Genomic DNA, 16,260 nt, shown 5'->3' with positions numbered 1-16,260 from the left:
GTAAGGTCTCTGGCATGCCGAGTGCCCTGTGATGTAAGGTCATGGCGTGGCCTAGTGCCATGTGATGTAAGGTCTCTGGCCATGGCCAAGTGCTCTGTGATGTACGGTCTCTGGCGAGCCTAGTGCCCTGTCATGTAAGGTCTCTGGTGTGGACAAGTGCTCTGTGATGTAAGGTCTCTGGCGTGCCTAGTGCTCTGTGATGTAAGGTCTCTGGCGAGGCCAAGTGCTCTGTGATGTAAGGTCTCTGGCCTGGCCTAGTGCCCTATTAAATATGATCTGTGGTGTGGCCTAGTGCCCTGAAGTATAAGGTCTCTGGCGTGCCTAGTGCCCTGAAGCATAAGGTCTCTGGCGGGCCTAGTGCCCTGAAGTATAAGGTCTCTGGCAGGCCTAGTGCCCTGAAGTATAAGGTCTCTGGCGCGGCCAAGTGTCCTGTGATGTAAGGTCTCTGGCAAGGACAAGTGCTCTGTGATGTAAGGTCTCTGGCATGCCTAGTGCTCTGTGATGTAAGGTCAGGGTGTGGCATAGTGCCATGTGATGTACGGTCTCTGGCGTGCCTAGTGCCCTGAAGCATAAGGTCTCTGGCGGGCCTAGTGCCCTGAAGTATAAGGTCTCTGGCGTGCCTAGTGCACTGTACTATAAGGTCTCTGGCGGGCCTAGTGCCCTGAAGTATAAAATCTCTGGCCGGCCCAGTGCCCTGAAGTATAAGGTCTCTGGCATGCCTAGTGCCCTGAAGCATAAGGTCTCTGGCGGGCCTATTGCCCAGAAGTATAAGGTCAATGGCGTACCTAGTGCCCTGAAGTATAAGGTCTCTGGCGTGCCTAGTGCCCTGAAGTATAAGGTCTCTGGCGCACCTAGTGCCCTGAAGTATAAGGTCTCTGGCGTGCCTAGTGCCCTGAAGTATAAGGTCTCTGGCGTGCCTAGTGCCCTGAAGTATAAGGTCTCTTGTGGGCCTAGTGCCCTGAAGTATAAGGTCTCTGGCGTGCCTAGTGCCCTGAAGTATAAGGTCTCTGGCGGGCCTAGTGCCCTGAAGTAGAAGGTCTCTGGCGAGCCTAGTGCCCTGAAGTATAAGGTCTCTGGCGAGCCTAGTGCCCTGAAGTATAAGGTCTCTGGCGGGCCTAGTGCCCTGAAGTATAGGGTCTCTGGCGGGCCTAGTGCCATGAAATATAAGGTCTCTGACGGGCATAGTGTTCTGTGATGTATGGTCTCTTGCAGGCCTAGTGCCATGTCATGTAAGGTCTCTGGCGTGGACACGTGCTTTGTGATGTAAGGTCTCTGGCGTGCCTAGTGCCCTGAAGTATAAGGTCTCTGGCGTGCCTAGTGCCCTGAAGTATAAGGTCTTTGGCGCGGCCAAGTGCTCTGTGATGTAAGGTCTCTGGCAAGGCCAAGTGCTCTGTGATGTAAGGTCTCTGGCATGCCGAGTGCCCTGTGATGTAAGGTCATGGTGTGGCCAAGTGCTCTGTGATGTAAGGTCTCTGGCATGCCGAGTGCCCTGTGATGTAAGGTCATGGCGTGGCCTAGTGCCATGTGATGTAAGGTCTCTGGCCATGGCCAAGTGCTCTGTGATGTACAGTCTCTGGCGAGCCTAGTGCCCTGTCATGTAAGGTCTCTGGCGTGGACAAGTGCTCTGTGATGTAAGGTCTCTGGCGTGCCTAGTGCTCTGTAATGTAAGGTCTCTGGCGAGGCCAAGTGCTCTGTGATGTAAGGTCTCTGGCCTGGCCTAGTGCCCTGTTAAATATGATCTGTGGTGTGGCCTAGTGCCCTGAAGTATAAGGTCTCTGGCGTGCCTAGTGCCCTGAAGCATAACGTCTCTGGCGGGCCTAGTGCTCTGAAGTATAAGGTCTCTGGCAGGCCTAGTGCCCTGAAGTATAAGGTCTCTGGCGCGGCCAAGTGCCCTGTGATGTAAGGTCTCTTGCAAGGACAAGTGCTCTGTGATGTAAGGTCTCTGGCATGCCTAGTGCTCTGTGATGTAAGGTCAGGGCGTGGCATAGTGCCATGTGATGTAAGGTCTCTGGCCGTGGCCAAGTTCTCTGTGATGTACGGTCTCTGGCGGGCCTAGTGCCCTGTCATATAAGGTCTCTGGTGTGCCTAATGCTCTGTGATGTAAGGTCTTTGGCGTGCCTAGTGCTCTGTGATGTAAGGTCTTTGGTGTGCCTAGTGCTCTGTGATGTAAGGTCTATGGTGTGCCTAGTGCTCTGATGTAAGGTCTTTGGGGTGCCTAGTGCTCTGTGATGTAAGGTCTTTGGCGTGCCTAGTGCTCTGTGATGTAAGGTCTCTGGCGTGGACAAGTGCTCTGAGATGTAAGGTCTCTGGCGTGGACAAGTGCTCTGTGATGTAAGATCTCTGGCGTGGACAAGTGCTCTGAGATGTAAGGTCTCTGGCGTGGCAAGTGCTCTGTGATGTAAGGTCTCTGGCGAGGCCGAGTGCTCTGTGATGTAAGGTCTCGGGCGTGCCTAGTGCTCTATGATGTAAGGGCTCTGGCAGGGCCAAGTGCTCTGTGATGTAAGGTCTCTGGCGTGGCCAAGTGCTCTGTGATGTAAAGTCTCTGGCGTGGTCTAGTGCTCTGTGATGTAAGGTCTCTAGCAAGGCCAAGTGCTCTGTGATGTAAGGTCTCTGGCGAGGCCAAGTGCTCTGTTATGTAAGGTCTCTGGCATGGCCAAGTGCTCTGTGATGTAAGGTCTCTGGCGTGGTCTAGTGCTCTGTGATGTAAGGTCTCTAGCAAGGCCAAGTGCTCTGTGATGTAAGGTCTCTGGTGTGGCCAAGTGCTCTGTGATGTAAGGTCTCTCGCATGCCTAGTGCCCTGTCATGTAAGGTCTCTGGCATGCCTAGTGCTCTGTGATGTAAAGTCTCTGGTGTGGCCTAGTGCTCTGTGATGTATGGTCTCTGGCAAGGCCAAGTGCTCTGTGATGTAAGCTCTCTGGCGTGGACAAGTGCTCTGTGATGTAAGGTCTTTGGCGTGCCTAGTGCTCTGTGATGTAAGGTTTCTGGCGTGGCCAAATGCTCTGTGATGTAAGGTCTCTAGCAAGGCCAAGTGCTCTGTGATGTAAGGTCTCTGGCATGACCTAGTGCTCTGTGATGTAAGGTCTCTGGCGAGGCCAAGTGCTCTGTGATGTAAAGTCTCTGGTGTGGCCTAGTGCTCTGTGATGTATGGTCTCTGGCAAGGCCAAGTGCTCCGTGATGTAAGGTCTCTGGTGTGGACAAGTGCTCTGTGATGTAAGGTCTTTGGCGTGCCTAGTGCTCTGTGATGTAAGGTTTCTGGCGTGGCCAAATGCTCTGTGATGTAAGGTCTCTAGCAAGGCCAAGTGCTCTGTGATGTAAGGTCTCTGGCGTGACCTAGTGCTCTGTGATGTAAGGTCTCTGGCGAGGCCAAGTGCTCTGTGATGTAAGGTCTCTGGCGTGGCCTAGTGCTCTGTGATGTAAGGTCTCTAGCAAGGCCATGTGCTCTGTGATGTAAGGTCTCTGGCGAGGCGAAGTGCTCTGTTATGTAAGGTCTCTGGCATGGCCAAGTGCTCTGTGATGTAAGGTCTCTGGCGTGGTCTAGTGCTCTGTGATGTAAGGTCTCTAGCAAGGCCAAGTACTGTGTGATGTAAGGTCTCTCGCGTGCCTAGTGCCATGTCATGTAAGGTCTCTGGTGTGGCTGGTGCTCTGTGATGTAAAGTCTCTGGCGAGGCTAGTGCTCTGTGATGTAAGGTCTCTGGCGTGGCCTACCCCCTGCCATGTAAGGTCTCTGACATGCTTAGTGCTCTGTGATGTAAGGTCTCTGGCGTGGCCAAGTGCTCTGTGATGTAAGGTCTCTGGCGAAGCCAAGTGCTCTGTGATGTAAGGTCTCTCGCGTGCCTAGTGCCCTGTCATGTAAGGTTTCTGGCGTGCCTAGTGCTCTGTGATGTAAGGTCTCTGGCGTGCCTAGGGCTCTGTGATGCAAGGTCTCTGGTGAGTCCAAGTGCTCTGTCATGTAAGGTCCCTGGCGTGGCCAAGTGCTCTGTGATGTAAGGTCTCTGGCGTGGCCTACTGCCCTGCCATGCCATGTAAGGTCTCTGGCATGGCCAAGTGCTCTGTAACGTAAGGTCTGTGGTGTGGCCTCGTGCCCTTTCATGTAAGCTCTCTGACGTAGCCAAGTGCTCTGTAATGTAAGGTCATGGCGTGGCCTAGTGCCATGTGATGTAAGTCTCTGTCGGGACCTAGTACCATGTGATGTAAGGTCTCTAGCATGGCCTAGTGTCCTGTGATGTAAGGTCTCTAGCAAGGCCATGTGCTCTGTGATGTAAGGTCTCTGGCGAGGCGAAGTGCTCTGTTATGTAAGGTCTCTGGCATGGCCAAGTGCTCTGTGATGTAAGGTCTCTGGCGTGGTCTAGTGCTCTGTGATGTAAGGTCTCTAGCAAGGCCAAGTACTGTGTGATGTAAGGTCTCTCGCGTGCCTAGTGCCATGTCATGTAAGGTCTCTGGTGTGGCTGGTGCTCTGTGATGTAAAGTCTCTGGCGAGGCTAGTGCTCTGTGATGTAAGGTCTCTGGCGTGGCCTACCCCCTGCCATGTAAGGTCTCTGACATGCTTAGTGCTCTGTGATGTAAGGTCTCTGGCGTGGCCAAGTGCTCTGTGATGTAAGGTCTCTGGCGAAGCCAAGTGCTCTGTGATGTAAGGTCTCTCGCGTGCCTAGTGCCCTGTCATGTAAGGTTTCTGGCGTGCCTAGTGCTCTGTGATGTAAGGTCTCTGGCGTGCCTAGGGCTCTGTGATGCAAGGTCTCTGGTGAGTCCAAGTGCTCTGTCATGTAAGGTCCCTGGCGTGGCCAAGTGCTCTGTGATGTAAGGTCTCTGGCGTGGCCTACTGCCCTGCCATGCCATGTAAGGTCTCTGGCATGGCCAAGTGCTCTGTAACGTAAGGTCTGTGGTGTGGCCTCGTGCCCTTTCATGTAAGCTCTCTGACGTAGCCAAGTGCTCTGTAATGTAAGGTCATGGCGTGGCCTAGTGCCATGTGATGTAAGTCTCTGTCGGGACCTAGTACCATGTGATGTAAGGTCTCTAGCATGGCCTAGTGTCCTGTGATGTAAGGTCTCTGACCGGGCAGTTGTCTATGATATTGCGGGTCACATGGACCGCAGCCATGTCTTTTCATGGTCCCATGGCTTTAAGTGTGCCAGGGCTAGCCAGGGCTTAGCCTTGGTAGTCTCCAAAGATTGTCCTTGAGCCAGGAATCTGCCAGGGCTCTCCAAACTTAGCAAATTTCTTTAAAAATATGAGTGCTCTTTGCCAGTAGATGTCACCTTGAGTAATGTTTAGAATCACAACATCAATTATAGAAATGTGACATTAGGTACTTTTCAACCAGGAAAGAGAAGGATTTGCTTTGCCTTTATGTAACCTCATTGGCTCTGTGAGGTCACTCCTTTACGTACACAGGACATTCCTCCTTTAAAGCTGCATGGCCCCAATTCTGTGCTGCTTCTAATCCCAGAGGTAAGGAGGCACAGGCCGCCGTCCCTCCTCGATTCCTCCATGATTGCTGTTTCGCCTTCAGGCCTTCCCTGATGCTGGCAGCATCTGGGGAACATCTGGGACAGTCCTAAGCCATCCCAGCGCTGGAATCAATCTGCGCCCTGCATTCCTCTCCATCTCCTCTGGGGCCCACGCGCAGCACTGGGGGTGGATTCTTGTTACACTCTGAGGAAACCACCACCACAACCACAACCACATGAGCAGCCCCTGGAGCTTAGAAGCGGGTCCGGAGAATAGAGACCCTGCTCAGTGCTGCACATCTGGGCGAGGTTGGGTCTGGACTCCCAAGGGTACATACACGTCCCACTGCATGTGGTGACCCCTGGAAGGCGACCTCCCACTCTTCATTCTGGAACCCTCTATCCACCACCGAGACTCTGACATCCAGCTGTGGAGACAAAGAGCGGCCAGATGGGGAAGGGTTAAAGATTCAGGCACTGTACGCACTGCTCTATGTGGTCTCCAGCTTTCACAGGGGCAGATATATCTCCTCAACTGGGGTCTCCCTCTGGAACAGCCTCCCTGTCTCTCTCTTAAATTTTAGCAGAACGACCTCCGGTTCCGGAAGCAACTCAAGACCTTCCTTTTCGCTTCTGTTTTCTCTCTTCCTCTCCCCTGCTGATGTCCCTGACTGCTCTACGCACTGGTCACCTGGTCACCCTCTGAACTCGGGCCCAGGCTCCTGCATGTCCAGTTGCCCTTGCACTGCCTCCGGGCTCCCCAGCATTTAAGGGTCTGTATCTGCAGCCCTACAGTCCCTTCTCTCTGCACTTATGAGCCACCCGCTGGCTGCACTTGTGAGTTAACTGCATTTCCCCCTTCATCCCTCCTGGCACTTCTCCCCTTCCCTCTTCCCCGCACTTGAGCTATCTGAAAGACACAAGGCCTAGTAAGATTGTTATTTTGTCCTCCTTTGTGTCCCCCTCCTTATCTTGGCGCGCCTAGAAACACTTGTGTACAGGCGCGTTGTAAATGTCACATCATATATCATATATCATATCAAACCCTCGCTAATCAGCAGTGCGGCAGCTGAGATTCTCATTTGAGCTTTCAGGCACTGCCCCGCTGTCCTTTGCTAGCGCCTACACCCTCTTCCTCGCTAGCGCCTAAATGCACAGCTGTTCTGAATTACAACGGGATATGAAGATTATTGAGTAGATATTGGCTTTCTGAATGATGCCCAAAGAAGGCAAGTTGCTCCACTTTTCAGCTGGTTTCATAATTCCACCATAAAGCTAGTGGTCCGTTTCTCAGATAAGGTGTGGCTTTGCTGAGCCAAACATTCTCCCGACGTGTGGCTGAGGCAGGACTTTGGGACCGAAGCGGCAGGAAGCCGACACTCATTCATGTTTAATTTGATGAAAGGGCACATTTAACGTAGATAATCTTGGTTTACATATTTCACACGTTTGGCCTATCACCCTACACCAGTGGTATACGACCTTTTTTATACCGAGCCCCCCCTTCCCCCCTGAGTAAAAATGTTGTTCTTTCTCTCCCCTCTCCACCTAGGGGTTGTCCCCTCTAGGCGGCCCAAAGGATGTCTAGGGGGGTGGGGTAGGCTCTTTAAAATATAAGCTGATTGTCTACTGCTTGTATTTTCTATTAAAAGCAGTCACCTTAATTCCTTTTTAAAGAGTCTGGGATGGCCCCCTTGGATATCCTAGGATAGCCCCCAGTTTGAAGACCACTTCCCTACACACTACAAAGGCCCACAAACGTTTGCTACTGCATTAGAATAGGCCACTTCAGCTGGCACTACCCACACAGCGCCACCTATTCCTTTGATCACTTTTATATTAATCGGGTAAGTGTGAGCTATTTTGTGACTTTAATTCAATTTGTCTGTGATTAATTATGTCACATTGACAGTTTGAACTATTATTTGTATTAGTTCATTAATTATGTGCATCTTTATAGGTAGGTGAAGTTAGGAGTACGAACTAACCCGCCAAGTGCTTTTTAGTAAAGACACACCAGCAAGATTACTAACATAACTATACCCCTGAAGAATTCCTGAACAATAATAAACTCTGGTTTAATGAAAAGAAACATGTTGGGATCCTTTGGGTCTTATTAATTACGACCAGCTTATATATCAGTTAGACACTGTTAGTATAATATTGTATTTTCTTGTAATATCTGTTTTTTTTCATTTTATTTGTTTGGTTTACACTGTCATGTGGTGATTTGGTTAGTTATTGTATTGTTTACCTGCCACATTAGGATGTGTTTACATATATCATCATTATAGATTTGGTGTTGAGGGTAGTTTTGTCTGGTGTAGTAATCACTGATTGATTATCGTTTGTTTGATTTTTTCATCTGTTGAATCATTACATATTTTGGTTCAGGATTTTTTATTGAATTGATGTATTCATATTTTTTGTATTACGCTTTATTCTCTTATCGTAATTTGTTTATACTTGGATTTTATATTAATAAAATGGTGAGATTCAAGAATATCATCGAATGGAATAGAATTTAATTTTTCCTCATCCACACATTATTAATTTGGTGGTTACTTTTGGCCTCCTTGGTTTCCCTACATAGATGCACTCTATACCTGGTCTTTAGTTTGTTGTGTTTGATTATTTAATTAACAAAGTTTGACCGGTGTATTATACACCTGGTGTCCCCTGTTCTTTTTTGATTGGGGATCAGGGTGGCGCCAATGTTCTCTGCCTTAATGCCAGTAAGACTGAGATCCTCCTCATTGGGACACCGGCTCCCTCTTTTCCTCTCTCTCTCTGGCCGCCCACTCTGGGCCCTTTTCCTGCTCCTTCCTGTGAGGCTAGGAGCCTTGGTGTCATCTTCGACTCTTACGACAGGGGATGGTAGGACTTGGAATTGTGGGAGATTGCTGAAGGTTGGAGATCTGGAATCCTCTGATCTTGTGGATGTCTGTGAAAGGAAAATGTTACAGAAAGGGACTCTGGAAGGAAGACAAGGTGTCCTGAGAAATTCTAGGACTATGTGGTGAGCAATGTGATGAGTTGGGTAGTAGTTTAAAAAAAGGATGTGTTTACTGTTTCATAGCTTCCTTTACTTTAAAAACAACCCTCAATGTGGTATTTCTTAGGTGTTACGTTAAGGGAGGTGTGTAGGATGCTTGTTGAGGTAAGGATGTGTGTGGGATGTGATGTGTGGATGAGTGGAATGTTTGTGTTGGAGTGAGTGCCAGAATGGGAATGCAGGCTGTCAGTGGGAGGAAGACAGTTGGGGGCAGGCTGAGTTAGGAGAGGACGTATGTATTATTGAGACACAATACACTGAATGTCTAACCAGATAACTGCCTGTGTCCCCTACTTCAGAGTTGCTGGCTTCTCAGTTAGTACTGTTACACCTGACGTCCGTCAGATGGGAAGCCGCCGGCACTGCCCTTCCTCTATCCCATTTCCAGGGCAGTGACTTGGCAGCGGTGCCTCGTCTTCTCAATGCTGGGCAATCCTTGCCTAGAGGTCTAATCTGCAACTGTTGCTTTTCTTGCAGAGCTACTGAGCAGTCTTAGACCAGAGGTGTAATATGCGAATGTTGCTTTTCTTGCAGAGCTGCTGAGCAGTCCTAACCTAGAGGTGTAATCTTCGAGTGATGCTTTTCTTGCAGAGCTGCTCATCTTGCAGAGCTGCTGAGCAGTCCTAGCCTAGAGGTGTAATCTGTGACTGTCGCTTTTCTTGCAGAGCTGCTGAGCAGTCCTAGCCTAGAGGTGTAATCTGTGACTGTTGCTTTTCTTGCAGAGTTGCTGAGCAGCCCTTGCCTAGAGGTGTAATCTGCGAGTGTCGCTTTTCTTGCAGAGCTGCTGAGCAGTCCTAGCCTAGAGGTCTAATCTGCGACTGTTGCTTTTCTTGCAGTGCTGCTGAGCAGTCCTAGCCTAGAGGTGTAATCTGCGACTGTCGTTTTTCTTTGCAGAGCTGCTGAGCAGTCCTAGCCAAGAGGTGTAATCTGTGACTGTCGCTTTTCTTGCAGAGTTGCTGAGCAGTCCTAGCCTAGAGGTGTAATCTGCGACTGTCGCTTTTCTTGCAGAGCTGCTGAGCAGTCCTAGCCTAGAGGTGTAATCTGCTTTTCTTTGCAGAGCTGCTGAGCAGTCCTAGTCTAGAGGTGTAATCTGCGACTGTTGCTTTTCTTGCAGAGCTGCTGATCAGTCCTAGCCTAGAGGTATAATCTGCGACTGTCGCTTTTCTTGCAGTGCTGCTGAGCAGTCCTAGAATAGAGGTGTAATCTGCGACTGTCGCTTTTCTTGCAGTGCTGCTGAGCTGTCATAGCCTAGAGGTGTAATCTGCGACTGTCGCTTTTCTTGCAGAGTTGCTGAGCAGTCCTAGCCTAGAGGTCTAATCTGTGACTGTCACTTTTCTTGCAGAGTTGCTGAGCAGTCCTAGCCTAGAGGTGTAATCTGCGACTGTCGCTTTTCTTGCAGAGCTGCTGAGCAGTCCTAGCCTAGAGGTGTAATCTGCGACTGTCGCTTTTCTTTGCAGAGCTGCTGAGCAGTCCTAGTCTAGAGGTGTAATCTGCGACTGTCGCTTTTCTTGCATAGCTGCTGAGCAGTCCTAGCCTAGAGGTGTCTTGCAGAGCTGCTGAGCAGTCCTAGCCTAGAGGTGTAATCTGTGACTGTCACTTTTCTTGCAGAGCTGCTGAGCAGTCCTAGCCGAGAGGTGTAATCTGCGAGTTTCGCTTTTCTTGCATAGCTGCTGAGCAGTCCTAGCCTAGAGGTGTCTTGCAGAGCTGCTGAGCAGTCCTAGCCTAGAGGTGTACTCTGCGACTGTTGCTTTTCTTGCAGAGCTGCTGAGCAGTCCTAGCCTAGAGGTGTAATCTGCGACTGTCGCTTTTCTTGCATAGCTGCTGAGCAGTCCTAGCCTAGAGGTGTCTTGCAGAGCTGCTGAGCAGTCCTAGCCTAGAGGTGTAATCTGCGACTGTTGCTTTTCTTGCAGAGCTGCTGAGCAGTCCTAGCCTAGAGGTGTAATCTGCGACTGTTGCTTTTCTTGCAGAGCTGCGGAGCAGTCCTAGCCTAGAGGTGTAATCTGCGAGTTTCGCTTTTCTTGCATAGCTGCTGAGCAGTCCTAGCCTAGAGGTGTCTTGCAGAGCGCTGAGCAGTCCTAGCCTAGAGGTGTAATCTGTGAATGTCACTTTTCTTGCAGAGCTGCTGAGCAGTCCTAGCCTAGAGGTGTAATCTGCGAATTTCGCTTTTCTTGCATAGCTGCTGAGCAGTCCTAGCCTAGAGGTGTCTTGCAGAGCTGCTGAGCAGTCCTAGCCTAGAGGTGTAATCTGTGACTGTCACTTTTCTTGCAGAGTTGCTGAGCAGTCCGAGCCTAGAGGTGTAATCTGCGAGTTTCGCTTTTCTTGCATAGCTGCTGAGCAGTCCTAGCCTAGAGGTGTCTTGCAGAGCTGCTGAGCAGTCCTAGCCTAGAGGTGTAATCTGCGACTGTTGCTTTTCTTGCAGAGTTGCTGAGCAGTCCTAGCCTAGAGATGTAATCTGCGACTGTTGCTTTTCTTGCAGAGCTGCTGAGCAGCCCTAGCCTAGAGGTGTAATCTGCGACTGTTGCTTTTCTTGCAGAGTTGCTGAGCAGTCCTAGCCTAGAGATGTAATCTGCGACTGTTGCTTTTCTTGCAGAGCTGCTGAGCAGTCCTAGCCTAGAGGTGTAATCTGCGACTGTTGCTTTTCTTGCAGAGCTGCTGAGCAGTCCTAGCCTAGAGGTGTAATCTGCGACTGTTGCTTTTCTTGCAGAGCTGCTGAGCAGTCCTAGCCTAGAGGTGTAATCTGCGACTGTTGCTTTCCTTGCAGAGCTGCTGAGCAGTCCTAGCCTAGAGGTGTAATCTGCGACTGTTGCTTTTCTTGCAGAGCTGCTGAGCAGTCCTAGCCTAGAGATGTAATCTGCGACTGTTGCTTTTCTTGCAGAGCTGCTGAGCAGTCCTAGCCTAGAGGTGTAATCTGCGACTGTTGCTTTTCTTGCAGAGCTGCTGAGCAGTCCTAGCCTAGAGGTGTAATCTGCGACTGTTGCTTTTCTTGCAGAGCTGCTGAGCAGTCCTAGCCTAGAGGTGTAATCTGCGAGTGTTGCTTTTCTTGCAGAGCTGCTGAGCAGTCCTAGCCTAGAGGTGTAATCTGTGACTGTTGCTTTTCTTGCAGAGCTGCTGAGCTGTCCTAGCCTAGAGGTGTAATCTGCGAGTTTCGCTTTCCTAGCCTAGAGGTGTCTTGCAGAGCGCTGATCAGTCCTAGCCTAGAGGTGTAATCTGTGAATGTCACTTTTCTTGCAGAGCTGCTGAGCAGTCCTAGCCTAGAGGTGTAATCTGCGAGTTTCGCTTTTCTTGCATAGCTGCTGAGCAGTCCTAGCCTAGAGGTGTCTTGCAGAGCTGCTGAGCAGTCCTAGCCTAGAGGTGTAATCTGTGACTGTCACTTTTCTGGCAGAGTTGCTGAGGAGTCCTAGCCTAGAGGTGTAATCTGCGAGTTTTGCTTTTCTTGCATAGCTGCTGAGCAGTCCTTGCCTAGAGGTGTCTTGCAGAGCTGCTGAGCAGTCCTAGCCTAGAGGTGTAATCTGCGACTGTTGCTTTTCTTGCAGAGCTGCTGAGCAGCCCTAGCCTAGAGGTGTAATCTGCGACTGTTGCTTTTCTTGCAGAGTTGCTGAGCAGTCCTAGCCTAGAGATGTAATCTGCGACTGTTGCTTTTCTTGCAGAGCTGCTGAGCAGTCCTAGCCTAGAGGTGTAATCTGCGACTGTTGCTTTTCTTGCAGAGCTGCTGAGCAGTCCTAGCCTAGAGGTGTAATCTGCGACTGTTGCTTTTCTTGCAGAGCTGCTGAGCAGTAAGCGGATGCTGTCCCTGCCCCTCAATGCTACCGATGTGCACTCTGTGGTCCTCGATGAAGACATGGGGACGCTCTACGTGGCCCAAAATGACCGCCTGCTGTCGGTGAGCCTGGCGAACGTCACCAGTGATGTGAAGCAGGTAAGGCTGAGGGCACCTGAGGCGCTAGGCATTAGGCCGCAGACGCACTGGGTTGCTTTTTCTGTTCATTTGTGCCCATAAACTAATTTCCACCCAGCATGAAAAAAAAGCAAACAGAGCCATGTTCCAGCCTATAGGGGTAAAAGGTGTGTTGAGAGACCCTTACTATTTTTGCACAGGCCCAATGGCAGGAGACACTGGAACTCTCCTTTTTAATAGAGCGCCAAGGGACCACTACGGTGGTGATAGTGCACGGTACAAATGTCCTTTAACATTAACATTAACATGTACAGATGTGGGAACCTGGATTTGGTTTGCTATTATGATTGCAAATAAAAGCAAACACAGCCAGGTTCGAGTCAATAATAAAGAGGCAGGATGGTAACCGCATAGGTGATTTTGGAGTCAACTATGTGTCTCAGCGATAGTTATTTATTTGTGACCTTCTTCTGCATATATAAGGGTTAGTCGCTCAATGTTATCCTGATTCCTGCCAGACTCCTGCTGGTGGCATCCTTATTCCTGTCAGACTCCTGCTGGTGGCATCCTTATTCTTGCCAGACTCCTGCTGGTGGCATCCTGATTCCTGCCAGACTCCTGCTGGTGGCATCCTTATTCCTGTCAGACTCCTGCTGGTGGCATCCTGATTCATGCCAGACTCCTGCTGGTGGTATCCTTATTCCTGCCAGACTCCTGCTGGTGGCATCCTTATTCCTGCCAGACTCCTGCTGGTGTCATCCTGATTCCTGCCAGACTCCTGCTGGTGACATCCTTATTCCTATCAGACTCCTGCTGGGTGGCATCCTTATTCCTGCCAGACTCTGGTGTCATCCTGATTCCTGCCAGACTCCTGCTGGTGGCATCCTTATTCATGCCAGACTTCTGCTGGTGGCATCCTGATTCCTGCCAGACTCCTGCTGGTGGCATCCTTATTCCTGTCAGACTCCTGTTGGTGGCATCCTGATTCATGCCAGACTCCTGCTGGTGGCATCCTTATTCCTGCCAGACTCTTGCTGGTGTCATCCTGATTCCTGCCAGACTCCTGCTGGTGGCAACCTTATTCCTGTCAGACTCCTGCTGGTGGCATCCTTATTCCTGCCAGACTCTGGTGTCATCCTGATTCCTGCCAGACTCCTGCTGGTGGCATCCTTATTCCTGACAGACTTTTGCTGGTGGCATCCTGATTCCTACCAGACTCCTGCTGGTGGCATCCTTATTCCTATCGGACTCCTGCTGGTGGCATCCTGATTCATACCAGACTCCTGCTGGTGGCATCCTTGTTCCTGCCAGACTCCTGCTGGTGGCATCCTTATTCCTGCCAGACTCCTGCTGGTGACATCCTGATTCCTGTCAGACTCCTGCTGGTGGCATCCTTATTCCTTCCAGACTCCTGCTGGTGGCATCCTTATTTCTGCCAGACTCCTGCTGGTGGCATCCTTGTTCCTGACAGATCAGCTCACTGGCAGTGCTGGCATCCTTGGCTATGGTGTGGAGGGTTCTATTTCAAATTGGAAATAATGATCCCAAACGTAGCAAGCGTAATAGAAAAAGCCTTGCATAGTGTATATATGTGTATGTATTTGTGGGGTGTGTTTGTGTGCATGCGTGTGGACGTCTGTGTGTGTGATTTAAACATATGGCGAGAAAAGACATTGCAAACAACGTCAGGTGGAAATAAATCTCTTTGGTGTTTCACAAAAACAGCGGTTTACGGGCTCCGGAGGGGACTTGGGCAGTTTTGCCTATAACATAGCCAAAACTATTGGCTGAGCCAATGCTGGATTTCATTTTTATCCAGCATCTCTTCAGGTGGACACTGTTTACACACTCCTAATTTTGAAACTTAAGTGGAACTGAGGCACAGAGAGCAAAAGTGACTTTTGCCCAGGATCACACAATTGTGGTAACACAGGGAATCCGGCTTTCCTGTTTCCAAGTTTAACACCTGGGCCTTGAACAGTTTGACTCAAATGTCCCATGTGACCACCATCCAGATCCCTTTCCATATGAATGGTTTTTTAAGCAAACTCACCAAGCCCCCTACCCTAATATTTCCTGTACGATCGGTACGCATGATTGGCACACCTTTAATTGCTGAACAGGGGGACAGGATACAGCCCATCTTTCATTGACTACTGTTCACTCTTCCCATATCCAGGGAATCTCTCCACCCACCAGATGTTGTAGTCTCTCATTTGTCTGTCTTTTCTGTGAAACTGGACCAACCTGATAATATATAAGGTAATAGAAACATATTAGGCAACACACGCCTGGTTCACATGTTCACTGGTAGAGGAGGAATACCCACACCAGGCAATCCATACCTTCAAACGTTCATGCAGCAAAACAGGTGGATTAAAAGATTAGGAATGCATCTGTGCTATTCTACAAAGTGGAATTCCAAAAACAAGGAAGGACACGTGCTGTGAATTAAGGTTTTTAAAGGTGATAACCAAAGAAACACTACATGCTTCCAGATGTCTAGAGAGATGTTGCACTGCTTCACTTCTAAATGGAACATGCTCACGGGTTACATGGCTGCAGAGGTCTGATGGCACTTGCAGCTTCACCCCATTGACCTGTGCCCACCGGGCTGATTTTCATGGGGTAAGATTTGAACCTCAGAGGGCTCAGTCTGACAAAACAACTACTACTGTACATGAGTACACGGATGTGTAGTGTTATCTAAACTCCCACCCCTACCTACTCCTGCTGAAAAACCAGCCATCTAGAAATACAGAATTCGCCACACATCATTTCACATTGTTTTTCCCATTCGTTTAAGGAGGCACAGCGTTTCTTTTCCAGTAGACTCTTAATTTCCCAACAGATCGAGCTCTCCTCAGCACAACACATCCTATTTCATAGGGAGAGGATTTTCCATAGTATATAGAATGTAATCCAGGAAAGGCCCAGTTCATAAGGAATGACTGCCGCTGGCACTCGGTTGGGTAACTTCAAAACCTTCTGCCTGAATAACCCCTCCAGCGCGTCAGAGTCCAATTGAATCGAGAGCCTCACATTTTCTGCCCCACAATTCATCATTGACTGCACCTTCATTTTGTAGAAATCAAGAAATGGAACCAATGAGTAGTGACCAAACCTACAGTTCTACACAGAAGCTTGTGCGACCGGAAACACCCAGGTTGGCCGAAATAAATAGTACGTATGGCCAATTTGGCCGAATTCGGCCACTACAAAAAAAATAAAAAACATTTTACCGAACATGAGGAGTGGGGGTTACACGGATGTCCCCGGTTTCCGGGTCATTGAAACCAGGGGACTCAGAAAAAAAAGAATAAAAAGAAAAAGGGATCTTGTGGCGTCAGCTCTGACTCGCGTTGAAGGGACGGAAATGATGCCGTAGGGGTAGAGCAGAAGCACCGGCGGTTGGCGAAAAAGGTAAGCAGGGCAAGGGGGATTGGTATAGGGCAGCCGGCGGGACAGGGATTTGGGTTGGTTGACTGAAGTTCAAATATATTTGCGGCTCAATCGACCATGGTCAATTCCACCGCGAATCTATTGACTTCGGTCAAACAACCTACATCCTGTGCGACCGGCATTATCATTTTCGAGCGGTAGTGGCTCTGTAGCTCAGTTTTATTTCGGAGCTCGAATAAACGAATCCCCAGATATAAAAAGTTGGGAACTGTCTCTAAGATGGCACCTCCCAAAGACCAATGACAATTCTTGTATCTCTGCTTCATCCCAGGCCTCAGGAGGAGAACCTTTGTTTTTTGTGTATTAATTGTTAATTAATTCTGACTAGCACACGCATCGAGTGCCTCCAATTTATGTTGTAGCCCGATCGGAGTGAAATTGAACAGGGCCAAGCCGTCTGCATG

General features: G+C 49.6%; 1 protein-coding gene across 1 annotated transcript in view; it reads left to right on the top strand.

Annotated features, from left to right (window-relative positions):
• The window catches only part of LOC138566168 (semaphorin-3A-like), a 624,143-nt gene that overhangs the window by 164,192 nt on the left and 443,691 nt on the right, over positions 1-16,260 (top strand). The window contains exon 2 of the mRNA XM_069643198.1: positions 12,261-12,415. Coding sequence (XP_069499299.1) covers positions 12,261-12,415 — 155 coding nt within the window. The remainder of the gene's footprint in view (positions 1-12,260; positions 12,416-16,260) is intronic.

Source organism: Ambystoma mexicanum, chromosome 2p, assembly GCF_040938575.1.
Source record: "Ambystoma mexicanum isolate Mex_15411 chromosome 2p, UKY_AmexF1_1, whole genome shotgun sequence".
NCBI lineage: Eukaryota > Metazoa > Chordata > Amphibia > Caudata > Ambystomatidae > Ambystoma > Ambystoma mexicanum.
The sequence above is the reverse complement of the archived record's forward strand: the minus strand, read 5'-3'. Positions and strand labels throughout refer to the sequence as shown.